The sequence below is a fragment of the Papio anubis genome, chromosome 9 (genome assembly GCF_008728515.1).
Source record: "Papio anubis isolate 15944 chromosome 9, Panubis1.0, whole genome shotgun sequence".
In the NCBI taxonomy this organism is placed as follows: domain Eukaryota; kingdom Metazoa; phylum Chordata; class Mammalia; order Primates; family Cercopithecidae; genus Papio; species Papio anubis.
The window spans coordinates 38,229,597-38,246,123 of NC_044984.1; the positions used below are offsets into that span (position 1 = coordinate 38,229,597).

General features: G+C 35.9%; 1 protein-coding gene across 1 annotated transcript in view; it reads right to left on the bottom strand.

Moving 5' to 3' along the window:
- ADAMTS20 (ADAM metallopeptidase with thrombospondin type 1 motif 20) overlaps positions 1-16,527 on the bottom strand; it is a 211,085-nt gene that overhangs the window by 123,015 nt on the left and 71,543 nt on the right. Inside the window, 6 exon segments of the mRNA XM_031650426.1 lie at positions 1,243-1,347; positions 2,948-3,089; positions 5,065-5,074; positions 10,899-10,983; positions 10,985-11,033; positions 12,835-12,940. Coding sequence (XP_031506286.1) covers positions 1,243-1,347; positions 2,948-3,089; positions 5,065-5,074; positions 10,899-10,983; positions 10,985-11,033; positions 12,835-12,940 — 497 coding nt within the window.

The window sequence follows — 16,527 nt, forward strand, 5'->3', positions numbered from 1 at the left end:
TTGCCAATATCAGCAGCCCAGCATTCATACTTCGAAAAGATTTTTTTTTCCTCTGCTCAGCCTCAGGTAGTTACTCTCATAAATGCCACCTTTTACTCAAAAAGCTATCTACTAATACTAGTCACAGGAACTGAGAAAAAAGTAAAGTCCTTTAAATAATTCTTATCCAACAAATAGAAATGTTATATAAAGATCAAATTTTAAAATTCAAAGCCAGCTGAACTGAAAAAGCCCACTAGAACATTCATCCTAAAATTGCAAAAAGGTTATTAGTGTGTTAGATGATTTCAATGAGTACTTCAGCTGCTACAAAACTTGAAGTTCCAAATAAAATATTAGTAACCAATTAATTTGTGATGTGAGCAATATTCATAGGAATATTGCTGTCACCTTTTGATGCAAGTGACTCAAGAGAAAAGCAATAGCTAGTATAAATATTTCAATGAAGCAAGAGGTGGTAAAGGCACAAGTTCAGCTACTGAACTGACCTTATTTTTAAGAAGTTTATCTTTTTTGGCTAATGTGAAGATAACAAAGAGGCAGAATTAGCCAATCCATTGCCAAAGAAGTGTTCCTTTTACACTGAGGGAGCTCAGAGATGCTGACAGACTAAACACTTAATGTAGTCAACACTGGCCACTGAGGTCCTGGAGCACAAAGTACACTCTGACTTCATCCTCTCACAAGACACTTTTCATTATCATGGTAAGCGTTATCATTCAACATCATGTTTACAGTTTTAAATAAGTTCATGACTGTTGGAATAATAAAGATGCAGCACAGTAGGTGGTTGATTTTAGCAGTATAATGTATCTTGATACACTTAGAAACAATAAGGTCTAAAGAAGCCACTAAAACTTTCAATTGTATTAACTGAGTTTCAAGGGAGAAAACATGAAATGGAAACATCCCTGAATTTGTAGAATTTGCCAAAATATTAGGACTGTTATATCTGTCCTCAATTTTAATAACAATGCTATAATATACATAGATAACTATATATCCATGTAATTATTTATATGCTAACTATATAAAACTTTAATATTCATCTGCCATAGCTTAGAAATAGGGTACAATTAAAAATTTAATTCAGTTGACAATGTACTATATCAAACATGGCAATAATGACTCAACTAGCTGAAGAAAAGTTGACAGCAAATAACAAACAGGGTGCGAAAATGCAGAGCAATCACATCCTTGGATAATATCTTTATACAAGACTCACCCTTCAAGAAAACCTACCATTCCAGGACCACAGTCTGTTCCATCTGCTGGTGGCACATGTTGAGTGAAACAGCCTTTGTGAAGCTTTTCTGCACTTGTGCACCACAGATGCATGCATATATTCTCCTGAGTAACAAAAGGCAGGCAAGCCAGTGTAAGGATAACACTACAACACTGGTTCAATTCAGTACTACATGTTGGTTTATAAATTGATCTATTTTCTGGTTCTATGGTAGAATCTGAAACTAATCAGCAAATTTTTTTACTAAGTAAGTTCTAGTCATTAATTTTCTTCTAAATACATAAAATTGTGACATTTTCTTTAAAACATTTTTTTTAAAAACTTTATTCATACATAGAATAGGAGTTATAAATTGGAGTGGAAATTTTCAAAATTATTTGAGATAGTTTTCTCTCTTTGCAAGATATTTTTCTAAAGAACTTTTTATTGTTAAATGTTATTCATAAGAAGTTGCCAGAAGCCGCTTTCGATACAATGGTAGAATGTATGAATAATCTGCATTGAAATAATGTATAATGTATACTGAAGTTTCCTATTTTGTGAATATAATGCATACTTTCAACATTTGAACAAAGGGCTCTGAAGTTTTCGAAAGAAACAAAAGTCCACAGAGGGTCATATAAGCTATACCCAATATGATTCATTTCTTTTTTTGAATTTAAATTCAAAATTTATTTAGTGTCTAAATCAGATTGGAAAGAAATGTATCTTTTATAATGATATTTTAAGGTAAATCTTCCCCACGTCACCGTGAATGTTTAAAGGCTTATTGAAATTTAAGGTTTTAGGAAGAATAGTCACTATGTGAAATGAGCTTTGCCTGTCCTGCATTCTCTAATTAATCCATTCATTCAACATTCAATAAGCATTTATTTTGTGGCACGTACTGTGTGACAAATCCTAAACTGGACCCTCGGAATAGACATAGATATTTATTTTAATGACTGATTAAGTCATTGGACCATTCCTGGTCCAATGATCCTCACAACCTAGTAGGTAGGGAAGCAATTAGGCAAAAATATATAGGGAATAAGGAAAACTGAATGAGTACTCTACATGGAAAAGTAAAGCATGGATTCACCAAAGCAGTGACATTTATTCTAAACTAAATCCTAAATTTACACCCATATAAAAGAAAATCATAATTATAGATCCAATAAAAGTGTTAGGATCAACTATTTCAATGAAAAAAGTATCTCGTCTATGAAAAATCCTCAAAATATTATAAAATAATAGCTCAATGAAAACTAAACAATATGCTCCAAATTTAATACTTTTGGATTCCAATATATGTAAAGGAAAATGCACTCTATTAGTTAGATTCCTGGTGCCTTTAAAACAATTCAGATTCAAAACACCTATATTTTCTCCTTAAACTCGAAATAATATCATTTGAAAATTAATATTTCAATGCTTTTAATTTTCAAATTATATAACTTCCCTATTTTCTAAATGAGAATACTGCATAGGGATTTGTGAGAGTTAACAAAGATAAGTTTTAAGTACCCCAAACAGTACCTGACACATAATAAGTAGTCAATAAGTTTTAATTTTCCTTTTTTAAACCTCTTTTTGACGAATACTAAATTATCAGACTTAAAAGCTATATTTAGTTCAAGAGAATAAACACATTTTGAAATATATTCTAAGCATAACTTTATGGTAGTTTTCAAACAAAATAAAGGAATTATCTTTTCTTACTATATGGGGACACATTTGTGACCCAGGACCAAACGCAAGTTCACACTGCTTGTTTCCATCATATCGTGATCCAGGAAGTTCTGAAGGCAGATTATATATTTCTTCATCTGGTTTGTCAAGAAGACATTCCCCGTAGCCAGTACTGTACCAATGACAGAAAATACAATATTACGAATACAATGGATGCATTCCAGTATGATTCTTTACCACATTTTCTGTAGTTCTTTACTTTCAAAGAGAATATCAGTATTTATTCATAACTTAAAAAACCAACTCACATCACTATCAGTATAGCAATGTTCCTACACATAAGGATGACCTCACAGCTTACAAAGGACCTTTAATATGCATGTTTGCACTTGATCCCCACAACCACCTTGAAGGTGGCAATTTTAAAAAATAATAAGCAATAAACAGAAATTCATCAGAACATTATTTATGAAACATACATCCATATCACACTTTTGGTCTACCTTGCTATCCAATAGTAATGCCTCAAGTGTAATGACTAACTGTTAAAATGTTGGAAAAACAAGTTTTAAAATCACTTGAGAAAGTATATTCCTAGTCCTAAACAACAACAAAGAAGCTTCAAAAAGTTGTATGCTGTCTCCACCTCAAGAGGTCTTTCGAGGAGGGAATATAGCAGAATCGATCACTGGTTTTGGGAGCTTATATTTTGGTTCCATCAATTCCCAAGATGCATGGCCATGGACAAATATTTTAATCTCCCTATCTCCCTGAACCACAGTCTCCTCATCTGTAAATTGACAGTGGTAATATATTTTTAGCATGCTATCAGAATACATGATAGGTTTGAATGACTTAGGAAAAAGCATGAGAAACATATATATTACTCCTAATTTACCACGCAATGTCCAGTATGCAGAAAACTCTGTGGAAATATACAGCTATTCCAATTGGGCTAAGAGCAACAATTTGTCCCACTGCAGTAATTAAAATAAATCTTTTTTTGAAAAATTTTACTGGCTAAAGGAAAAATATAAATTTTCCAATTAAATGAACATGTAACCTTAAAAATTTCCTGGGGGGCGGAGCAAGATGGCCTAATAGGAACAGCTCCAGTCTCCAACTCCCAGCGGGAGCATTTCGAATGAGCTGTTGCGTTTCCGCCGGTGCTGGGTTCATGCTTACTGGGGTAGCGACGGAAATCGGTGCTGGTCAACTGCTGCAGCTGACCGAGGCCTGAAGCAAGGCGAGGGCATCGCCTCACCACAGGAAGGCGCAAGGGGAAAGGGAATCCCTTTTCCTAGCCAGGGGAACTGAGACACATACCTGGAAGATGGATGCTCCCCAATACTGCGCTTTAAGCAAATGGGCACACCAGGGATTATATCCCAGGCCGGGGCGGGGGTCCACGCCCGCAGAACCTCCCTGTTGCTGTACAACGGTCTCGCGATCTAACCACAAGGCAGCATGGAGGCTGGCTGGGGAGGGGCGCCCACCATTGCTGAGCAATGGGTAGCAGCTACCGGGCTCGTGGGGTGGGCTCACAGCAGCTCAAGCTACCTGTCTCTCACCTCTGGGGACAGGGCACAGCTAAACAACAACAACAACAACAACAACAAGCATGAAACCTCTGCAGACGCAAACGACTCTGTCTGACAGCTTTGAAGAGGCAGTGGATCTCAACACGGAGGGTTGAGATCTGAGAAGGGACAGACTGCCTGCTCAGAGTGGGTCCCTGACCCTGAGTAGCTAACTGGGAGACATCCACCACTAGGGGCAGTCCTGACACCCACACACCTAACAGAGATTGAGTGCCCCTGAAGAGCTTCAGCAGGTGTCAGACAGGTACACTCACTGTTCAGCAATATTCTATCTTCTGCAGCCTCTGCTGCTGATACCCAAACAAACAGATTGAGTGGACCCCATGTCCAACAGACTACAGCTGGGGGGTCCTGACTGTTAGAAGGAAAACTATCAAACAGGACACTACCGTATGTTGTCACCATCATCAGACCAGGGCAGAAAAAACCACAAAGATGGAGAGAAAGGAGGACAGAAAAAGCTAAGGATTAAAAATAAAACATATCTCCTGGGGCGCGGCTCATAAGCCAGCAAGGGATCAAAGCTGGACGGAGAATGACTTTGACGAGATGAAGGCTGGTCCGTAAACTCGAATAAAGAAGAGTCACGATGCCAAAAGCGCAAAGAAATAAAATCTTAAGTGGAAGAATTGTTAAGCTAAATTAATTAATGTTAGAGAAGGTCATAAACAATAGAAAGATGAAAACCATGACACAAAAGCCAGCAAATGCAACAGTAACCGTCAAACTGGAAGAAATTATCAGCGATTAAAGGGGATCAAATAGATAAATCGGCGAAGCAGACAAAGCCTGCAAAGTATGGGATTATGTAAAAAGACCAAATCTACGTCTGATTGGGGTGCCTGAAAGTGAGGGGAAAATGGAACCAAGTTGGAAAACCTCTTCAGGATATCATCCAGGAGAACTTCCCAACCTAGTAGGGCAGGCCAACATTCAAAATTCAGGAGTACAGAACGCCACAAAGATACTCCTCAAGAAGAACTAGCTCAGGCCATAATTGCCAGATTCACCAAAGAAGTTGAAATGAAGGAAAAAATCTTAAGGGCAGCCAGAGAGAAAGGTCCGGGTTACACACAAAGGGAAGCCCATCAGACTAACAGCAGATCTCGAGCAGAAACTCTACAACCAGAGGTGGAGACTAATATTCACATTCTTAAAGAAAGAATTTTCAACCAAGAATTTCATATCCGGCAACTCAGTTTCATGGTGAAGGAGAAATAAAATCCTTTACAGATAAGCAAAGCGAGATTTGTCTGCAGGCCTACTTTATACAAGAGACCTAGAGGAAGCACTCAACATGGAAAAGGAACAACCGGTACCAGCCGTTGCAAAAACATGCCAAAATGTAAAGACAAAGTAGGGCTAGGAAGAAACTGCATCAATAACAAAGCAAAATAACCAGCTAATATCATATTTGGCGATCGAATTTCCCCATAACGATATTCAACCTTAAATGTAAATGGACTAAATGCTCCAATTAAGGCTAGAACTAGCAAGTGGTGTAAGAGTCAAGACCCATCAGTCTGCTGTATTCAGGAGACCCATCTCTGTCTACAGACACACATAGGCTCAAATAAAGGGATGGGAGGAAGATCTACCAAGCCAAATGGAGCAAAAAAAGCAGGAGTTGCAATACTGATGCAAATAAAACAGACTTTAACCGTAAGAATCAAAATTGTGAGACTGTACATATTGAGTAAAGGATCATTCTAACAGGAAGAATATATCCTAAATATATATGCACCAATACAGGAGCACCAGATTCATAAAAAGCAAGTCATAGAGACTTACAAAGGACTTGGCTCCCATATACAATAATAATGGCAGACTTCAACACTCCACTGTCAACATTAGACAGATCAACGAGACAGAAAGTTAGCAGGATATCCAGGAATTGAACTCATCTCTGCAGCAGCAGACCTAATAGCATCTAGAACTCTCACCCCAAATCAACAGAATATACATTCTTCTCAACACCACATTGCGCTATTCTAATTGAGCCACATACAGTTGGAAGTAGCCCCTCTACAAAATGAAAATAACAAAAGCGCAAACTGTCTCTCAGACCACAGTGCAATCAAACTAGAACTCAGGACTAAAACTCCTCAAAACCTGTCCAACCACTGAACAACCTACTCTGAATGACTACTGGGTACATAATGAAATGAAGACGAAATAAAGATGTTCTTTGAAACCAATGAGAACAAAGATACAGCATACCAGAATCCTCTGAGACATTTAAAGCAGTGTGCAGAGGGAGAATTTGCTTTAATGCTGAGAGAAAGCTGGAAGGAATGCAAAATTGACACTCTAACATCACAATTAAAGGCTAGAGAAGCAAGAGCAAACATTCTAAAGCTGAAGGCAAAGCCTTCAGATCAGGCAGACTGGAAAGGAGATAGAGACACAAAAAAAACCACTCCCAAAAATCAATGAATACAGAGTTGATTTTTGAAAAGATCATAAAGAATTAGGCAGACCACTAGCGAGATAAAATAAGAAAGAAAGAGAAAGTCAGTGGCCTTAATAAAAAAGTGAAATAAAGGGGATATCACCACCGACTTACGAAATACAAACTACCATCAGAGAATACTATAAACGCTACATAGTAGCTAGAAAATCTAGAAGAAATGGATAATTTCCTGGACACTTACACTCTTCCAAAACTAAACCAGGAAAGTTGAATCCCTGAATAGACCAATAGCAGGCTCTGAAATTGAGGAAATAATTAATAGCCTACCAACCAAAGGTGGGATAGGGTAAAATTTCACAGCTAGTTACCAGTGGTACAAGGAGGCTGGTACCTTTCCTTCTGAAACTATTCCAATCAATAGAAAAGAGGAATCTCTAACTCATTTGGGAAGCATCATCCTGATACCGAAACCTGGCGAGAACACAACAAAAAAGAGAATTTTAGACCAATATCCTGATGAACATCGATGCAAAAATCCTCATCAAATACTGGCAAACCGGATCAGCAGCACATCAGCACATCAAAACTTATCCACACCTATGATCAAGTGGGCTTCATCCCTGGGATGCAAAGGGGCTGGTTCAACATTCACTTAAAATCAATAGAAACGTAATCCAGCACGCTATAGAAACCAGAACCAAAGACAAAGAACCACATGATTATCTCAATAGATGCAGAAAGGCTTTTGACAAAATTCAACAGCCCTTCAGAAAATAAAACTCTCAATAAATTCGGTAATGATGGAACGTACCTCAAAATAATAAAAAGAGCTATTTATGACAAACCACAGCCAATATCATACTGAATGGGCAAAAACTGGAAACATTCCCTTTGAAAACTGGCAGAAGACAGGGATGCCCCCTCTCACCACTCCTATTCAACATGGTGTTGGAAGTTCTGGCTAGGGCAATCAGGCAAGAGAAAAGAAATCAAGAATTATTCAGTTAGGAAAAGAAGAAGTCAAGTGTCCCTCTTTACCAGATGACATGATTGTATATTTAAGAAACCCATTGTCAGCCCAAAATCTCCTTAAGCTGATAAGCAACTTCAGCAAGTCTCAGGATACAAAATTAATGTGCAAAAATCATAAGCATTCTTGCAATGTGGGACAAACAGAGAGCCAAACTCCTTGAATAGACTTCATTCACAATTGCTTCAAAGAGAATCAAATACCTAGGAATCCAACTTACAAAGGGATGTAAGGACCTCTTCTAAAGGAGAACCACAAACCACTGCTCAGTGAAATAAAAGAGGAAAAGAACATACCATGCTCATGGATAGAAAGAATCAATATGTGAAAATGGCCATACTGCCCAAGGTTGTTATAGATTCAATGCCATCCCCATCAAGCTACCAATGAGTTTCTTCACAGAATTGGAAAAACTGCTTTAAAGTTCATATGGAACAAAAGAGCCCGCATCTCCAAGACAATCCTAAGTCAAAAGAACAAAGCTGGAGGCATCCAAGCTACCTGACTTCAAACTATACTACAAGGCTACAGTAACCAAAACAGCATGGGATTGATACCAAAACAGAGATATGACCAATGGAACAGAACAGAGTCCTCAGAAATATGCACCACACATCTACAGCCATCTGATCTTTGACAAACCTGAGAGAAGCAAGAAATGGGGAAAAGGATTCCCTATTTAATAAATGGTGCTGAAAATTGGCCCAGCCATAAGTAGAAAGCTGAAACTGGATCACTCGCCTCCTTATACGAAAATTAATTCAAGATGGATTAGAGACTTAAATGTTACACCTAATACCATAAAAACCCTAGAAGAAAACCTAGGTAGTACCATTCAGGACATAGGCATGGGCAAGGACTTCATGTCTAAAACACACCAAAAGCAACGGCAGCAAAAGCCAAAATTGACAAATGGGATCTCTCATTAAACTAAAGAGCTTCTGCACAGCAAAAGAAACTACCATCAGAGTGAACAGGCAGCCTACAGAATGGGAGAAAGTTTTTGCAATCTACTCATCTGACAAAGGGCTAATACCCAGAACATACAAAGAACTCAAACAAATTTACAAGAAAAACCAAACAACCCCATCAAAAGTGGGCAAAGAATATGAACAGACATTTCTCAAAAGAAGACATTCATACAGCCAACAGACACATGAAAAAATGCTCATCATCGCTGGCCATCAATGCAAATCAAAACCACAATGAGATACCATCTCACACCAGTTAGAATGGCAATCATTAAAAGTCAGGAAACAACAGGTGCTGGAGAGGATGTGGAGAAATAGGAACACTTTTACACACTGTTGGTGGGATTGTAAAACTAGTTCAACCATTATGGAAAACAGTATGGCGATTTCTCAGGATCTAGAACTAGATGTACCATATGACCCAGCCATCCCATTGGGTATATACCCAAGGATTATAAATCATGCTGCTATAAAGACACATGCACCACGTATGTTTGTGGCGACACTATTCTAATAGCAAGACTTGGAATCAACTGAAAATGTCCATGATGGCAGACTGGTTAAGAAAATGTGCACATACCATGGAATACCCATGCAGCCATAAAAAAGGATGAGTTTGTGTCCTTTGTAGGGACATGGATGCAGCCTGGAAATACATCATTCTTAGCAAACTATCCACAGACAAGAAAACCAAACACCACATGTTCTCACTTATAGGTGGGAACTGAACAATGGACTCTTTGGACTTGGAGGGTGTCACGGGGCCTATCACAGGGAGGCAGGGGAGGGGGAGAGGGATTGCACTGGGAGTTATACCTGATGTAAATGACGAGTTGATGGGTGCTGACGAGTTGATGAATTTGCTTACACCAACATGGCACAAGAGTATACATATGTAACAAACCTACTGCGTTATGCTCAGCACTAGAACTTAAAGTATAATTTAAAAAAAAAAAAATTTCTTTGAAGAAAATCAAAATACTACCGTCTTCTAAGGAGAAAACACATATTTAATTTATTTTATGTCACATCAGTATTTTTAACCATTGAACAAAGCTATATACAATTCTTTACAGATCAGCAAATATAAGTTGTGCTTTTAAGTCAAGCTCCCATAGAAGTATGTATTATCACTGTTGGTTATAATTCGAGGATATATTTATAAATATATATTCCAAAGCATGATTTTATTTGTTCCCGTAGGTTTCATACAGAGAGAAGGAATTAGAAAATACTAACACTGTTAAATTGATGGTTAGAATATATCAGTAGAAGAAGTGAAGTAGTGTTATATTTATACAAAAAGATTATTGGGAAGGAGCTCAGGCTTGCCTTTTGGAAAAGTTTCAGTGACTGAGAAAGAAACACCATTTGGATAAAAGAAATTGGGAAGCAGAGAAACCTGAAGGAAGGTGGAGAAAGCAAGAAAAACCTGGATCTACTACCTCTCTTCAGAGCTACAAAGAGCTCCTGAAAGACTATGTAAAGTTAGAGACTCGACATCTCTGTGACTTTAGAGAACTATCAGAAGAATTCATAGTTTGACTTTAGCTATTCTCTGTCCTTCAGGGGCACCTCAAACTTCAGCCACAAAAATTTCTCTCAAAATATTACCTAGTCACTTCGAAAAAACTCAAAAACACATGGGAAACTGGAATTCCCATAAGTCTCCCATCAAACATAGTTTTCATCACAAGAAATAATCCAGAATAAAAAAATAATAGCTAGGTCTGAACTACAATAAAAATATTAATTTTAAAGAGTGAAATTATATATATATATGTATACACACACACACACAACTCTTCTTGTTCTTAAACATCCATTTGTACGATCAAAGTAAACATAAATTTAAATGAAAAATTCAAACAGAAATTGAACTACTTTTTAAAAATATCGATTTCAAAGTCACTATAATCGAATACATGTTCAATTATGTAACATAGAAATTTACTTACTCTAGAACTGTTAATGTATTTTCCGACTACAGTTTGATAGCTCCAAGGACTCATGTGAAAACTTAAAACAGGGGCCATTACATGATGCTTGCATAACATTCATTTCTCTACATCTAGGACTATCATCATGTTGAACACCAAGTCTAAAAATAAAAATAAACACTTAAAAGGAATATCAAAAGATGCATACAATATTAGTAACAGATCCTTTATAGTCACATTATAATACAATATAAAATATAGATAAATACGCTTATATCATAATTTGAACTCCATCCTATCCATAGGCCTTACAATGTTCGTGTTTAGAAACACTGATGGCTGAGGAAATATTATGGGCTGATCTGGCATCTGAATCCTACACAATCAAAATACTTGGACTCTGTTGCCCTGTCCTGGCTATGGACCACAGCATTGATTGCAAAAAGTTCCTGCAGGTTCGACATGGATATCCCATGTTGTGGATAGAGATGTGTGTGGATAGAGATTAGGTAAAGGTAATACCACACTAAATTCTAGACCATTGACTATGGCTACAATATCACAAGAACTTCGTGAATCCCCAATTCTCATCATTCTACAGTATCCATCTATTTTATCTGAAAGACCCTAAATACTATTTCAGGTCCATACTTCCTAAGTGATGCTTAACAGAACTACAATAACAAAAACATTCCTAAAGAGCAGTCAAATCTTCATGACTTAATTATTAAGTAATTAGCACGTCGGCAGCAGATCCTATACAATCTGGGGGGGATCTCAAGTATAAGCTCAAGTTTAAAAGGAACACTGAAACCACTTAATTCAGATCCTTGCCTGCTAAAATTTGTATTTAAACCATTTTTTAAATTAAACAACTTACCCATATACTAGAGACACCTAAAGAGTTTCACAGGAAGAAAACAAATATCTAAGATGGTACTCTGCAAAAATAGTCTTCTACTGGTCAGCAGCCTTGAAAACCAGCACACAGTGCTACCCAGATGTTGCTGCACTACTTCTACTGTCCTCAGATATTCTGCTCATCCTATCCCCCCACTTCATAAACAACTTACAAAATAAAGTGTGTAGCTTGTTGATGATTATGAGATATAACCATGCAAAAAAGGAACTGAAGAGATGATCGTTTACTAAATATTATCTCCATTTGAAATTATTATTCCCCTTGAATGTTCTAATGATATCTCAAGGCATGAATAGGAAATTAAATGTGGTCAAACTAACACAGGCAACTCTAGATTCAGGTCCTTATTAGCAGATAACAAAGAAACACCAGGAGTTCTGAGGGGTACATTTAGAATCTTTTTTCAGAGGATACATTTGTAGGGGTTTCTGATTTTCCATGGGAGCTCCAAGGGTATCATGAGAAATCACGGCCTCTATTCTTATAACATAGAACCCCAGCATATTTTTCAGTAATGCAGGAAAAGGTAAGAGAATCCCAAATTTTTATGAGCAACTATGGAAAAAGTGAAAACTTAAAAAAAAATCTTTTAGTAACTAAGAAATTCCCATGGGCAATATCCTCTGTTGGGGTACATTACTGAGAGCAAGAAATGAGTTGGTATTACAAATATTTGGGGGAGTCCCCCAGAACCAGGAGCCCATGCAGGCCCTCCCATAAAATGGTAGAGGACAGTACCTGGTCATATATAGGATAACAAGAGACAGAGGCCAGAAGTGCTTGTCATGTATCCAATACAGTAAAGGAAATAAAAGAATTCCCAAGTTCTAGTTCTTTGCTTAGTCTGTTGATCTGTGCAGCCTGTCTGACCTAACATAGATCACAAAAGAGCCAGAGTTAGCATTTCAGGGAAGAAAATTACACTAATAACATTTTATGAAGAAAAAAAGGTGCTAATTACTCAACTGAAGATGGAATTTCAGACATTCTGTGCAAAGACAAATAGAATGCACATTAAGGAGGTGACAGAAGGTACTTACGTGTGCCCAAGTTCATGGGCTATAGTAAAAGCAGAAATGAGTCCTTTTTCTTCATTAATAAAGCAGCTTTGTAAAGGATCACATATGGTACCTAAGTATGATAAACCTGAAAAATTTCACATTTGTATTTCATCAAAATGGAAAACACTACCAAAATCATAAAGTAAGAACTTAATTTTGAAGCATTTAACCATTGACGTTATTACTTAGAAAAGAATGCAGAATTGGCTGTTAATATTGAATGAATGTTTTCGAAAGTGAAAAAAAGAGAACGGAATGATTTATCTGCAGTTGAAATCGTCTTTGCAAATTTTTGGAATCTTTTACTGAAGTAAATAATCCAAAAATGTAGAGTGAGCAAACAACTTTTTGAAATTTTTTTTTTAAATTTTTTAAAAAGAAAAGAATATTTGCAGGAAGTACGAAGTGTTTTAACACATTAGTGTGGGTAGCAGGAAAGAGATTAAATGTGTTGATTGGTAATAGAAAAGCTAACAAGAGAAGAAAACGGCACGGAACTCTACAAATCAATGGAGTTTCTTTAATTTTTTAAGGTTTAAAGCAGTATACAAATATTCAATTATCATATGACATAAATGAAAAATATGTTAAGTGGTCAGAATAGTGTCTGGCATTTAGTATATGTTAAATACAATAAAATGAATTTATAATATAAGCATTACTGCAGTCACTGAATAATTTTGTAACATTTCCACAATAGGAAATGTATTGCAAATCAGGATCTGTTTAGTCCTGTATAAAGAATAACATGCAACTCAAATGTGCTGTTGAAAGATGAAGGTATGAACTGGCTGGACACCAAAGACAGCAATAATTATAGTTTATGTAGTCCTCTAAAAATAACATAGAATAAGACACTCAAAATAAATATTTATTAAAACAATCCATATTTCATCACCAATCATGTTAGTTTTTCATTTACTTATTTTTTAGATTAACATAATCCCATGATTTTGCTATTACTACCCTACAATTTGGTTGTAAATTTACCTGCTTTCGTAGAACTCTTCCTTTCACCAAAAAAAAAAGATTTTTTCATATATAAGATCATCAGTTTCTTGCTATAAAGCTTTTGCATTTAGAAATTTCTTAATATAGAATAAACCGACTTCCATTAGCTCCTAGTTTAGCTCTTCCCTGCTATTTCGTTTTTTATTCTTAGGAGTTAAAAACTTGAACATCTTCTTAGCATTTAAGGTAGATGTCCTAACAACTAGAACGTTTTCGTTGTGCTTTAAGAGAAATGGAAGTTAAACTGAGGAATCCAAATAAGCTGGGGAGAAGTCAAAAGATGAAGTTCATTAGCCAATAGTTTTTAACAAAAAGGAAAGATTTGCTCTCTTTCTGACCACACTGTCAAAAGGTATTGCTTCGGCCAGGTCCCTCTAGAAAACGAGCTTTTTCCTTACAACGAAGACTAAAATTAAGCAAGGAAAAAAATTTAAAAGAACAAAAAAGTTATTTCTCTGTAGAGAAATTATTTCCTCTGTAGAGTGTGAGGGAATTACTGGCTTCCTTAAGATTCTACAATTGATGCTTGCATGTTCAGTTTTTTAGTGAATCATCATCTTTTTATATGTTTCTCTTTTGTCAGGATAAGTTTAAGGGAAACACATTTCTTTCATGGACATTCTACAGTAGGATTTGTTAGTATTTTTAATTTGCCAAATTGTACAGTTCCAATATTTTCATTTTTAGCGCTGTGCAGATATTTGGAACACAGTAATGAGTCCATTACCAACCAAACTTAATGTTTCATGCTTAAAGTTATATACATTTTAAACTGAACATGTTAGTCAGATAAGAGATTTGTAAAAATATGCATCAAATGTGATTAGAGACCAAGCTCAAATATTCCCGTAAGCAGGCAACACCAACAAAACTCAAAGTAAATGGTTAATATTATGGAAACATGCCGCTGGTTGATGGTTTGTGTCTAGACTCATTCAAGCTAATTCTGGATTCTCTAAAAGTCTAAAGATAGAATAAAGCAGCATGGGCCCAAGCTTGATACAGGTTCCCTGTGTTTGGAAATAAAAGAAGCTGCATACAGTCACCCAATCTAGCCATCCTGAAGAATGAGAATCATTCTGCAACATATTTTGCAAAACATGGTCAGGAACTGAGGCAACAATAAATGTAAATGGAGATATGATGGGAAATCTAGTAATTACTACCAACATTTTGTGTTTATCATTAAGAACTCTCCTTAGTTTGTTATTTTTACATATTTCAGATGAGAAAATAAAATACTAATACTTGCATTAATATAAGCTGTGTGGTCTTGTGCAAATTATTCATCCTCATCTATAAAATTATAATAACAGTTGTTTTAACATAGTATCTAATAGGAAGCATTCAAATACCTTAACTATCATTATCATCATTACTCTTGACTTAAGGGATAATAATGCTTTCATCAGCATATTATATGTTTCTGAATGTCATTATAATTGATGTACATAGGAGTGGCAGAAAGCTATAAAACCATAACTCGGGACTAGAAGACCAACCATTTCTATAGGAACAGTTCAGAATGTCTAGCATTCAATCACTAAAAAAAGGTAAGAAATGACAGATACTCAGTAAAAGTTTGTACTACTTAAGTATAAAGATGGGACAACAGGATATAGATAATGCAAGAAATATATTCAATAGATTCTTGTTAAGTGATCTCATAAAATACACTTAACAAAGTCAGAGAATAGTTTGTAGGGAGGAATAAATTCAGTCTGTTGTAAAAATTAGAGCAACAAGTGTCTATTTCTACAAGTGTGGAAGACTGGCATTTCTAAAGAATCCCTTAACATAAACTAGATATTTAATAAAAACTAAGTTTCGATTTATGCCTAGCTTACATGACTAGTGAGGACTATCAAGTCCAAACCTCAGTGATTTAGCACTCATATGTCTGTGTCTCTCTCTCTCTCTCTCTCTCTCTCTCTCTCTCAATATGCAAGCATGCAGGCTTATGTACACACATACACACACATTCATACTTTTCAAATTCTAAGTGGTAAGCAATGAATAAAAAGGATAGATGCTATTCTGAAGGCAAATACTGATAAAAGTAATATTATCCAAAGAGTTAGAGCTTGCTAGAGGAAGCTTCAAGGTGGATGTGGATGTTGAGTTTTCTTCATTAAGCCAGGGACTCCAGTTATGAACACCCTTTGGATTTCAACAAGAAATAAAAATCTCTGGAAGAAAGCACACACTTTTTGAGCTAGCAATTTTTCAATCCCATGGCTTAATATTAAATAAATATAAGCTCAAAATCAAAGACCATCAAATAAATAAAGAAGAGAACATATGTAAAAGCAGAAATAAGATGTATGGCTATCAAGTATTTCAGATGTGTGAATTTTCAGATACATAATATAAAAATCATTCCACATAAGATGTTTAAGAAAATGAAATTCAATTAAAAACATGAACAAATATTTTTTAAATGTAAACAAAATGAACAGGTAGATTTTTAATAAGAACTAAGTAGTATCTTTTACATTGAAAAATATATATATTTTAAAATATAAAATGTGAAGTTTGGGTGAAATACCAGATTAGACACAGCGAAAGAGAGAGCCAAATATACTAATTTATATTAGTTAAATGGAAATTAGAGCTGCTTGAATGAGGCAGGAAGAGAAAAAGAAGTGAAAGCATAGAAAA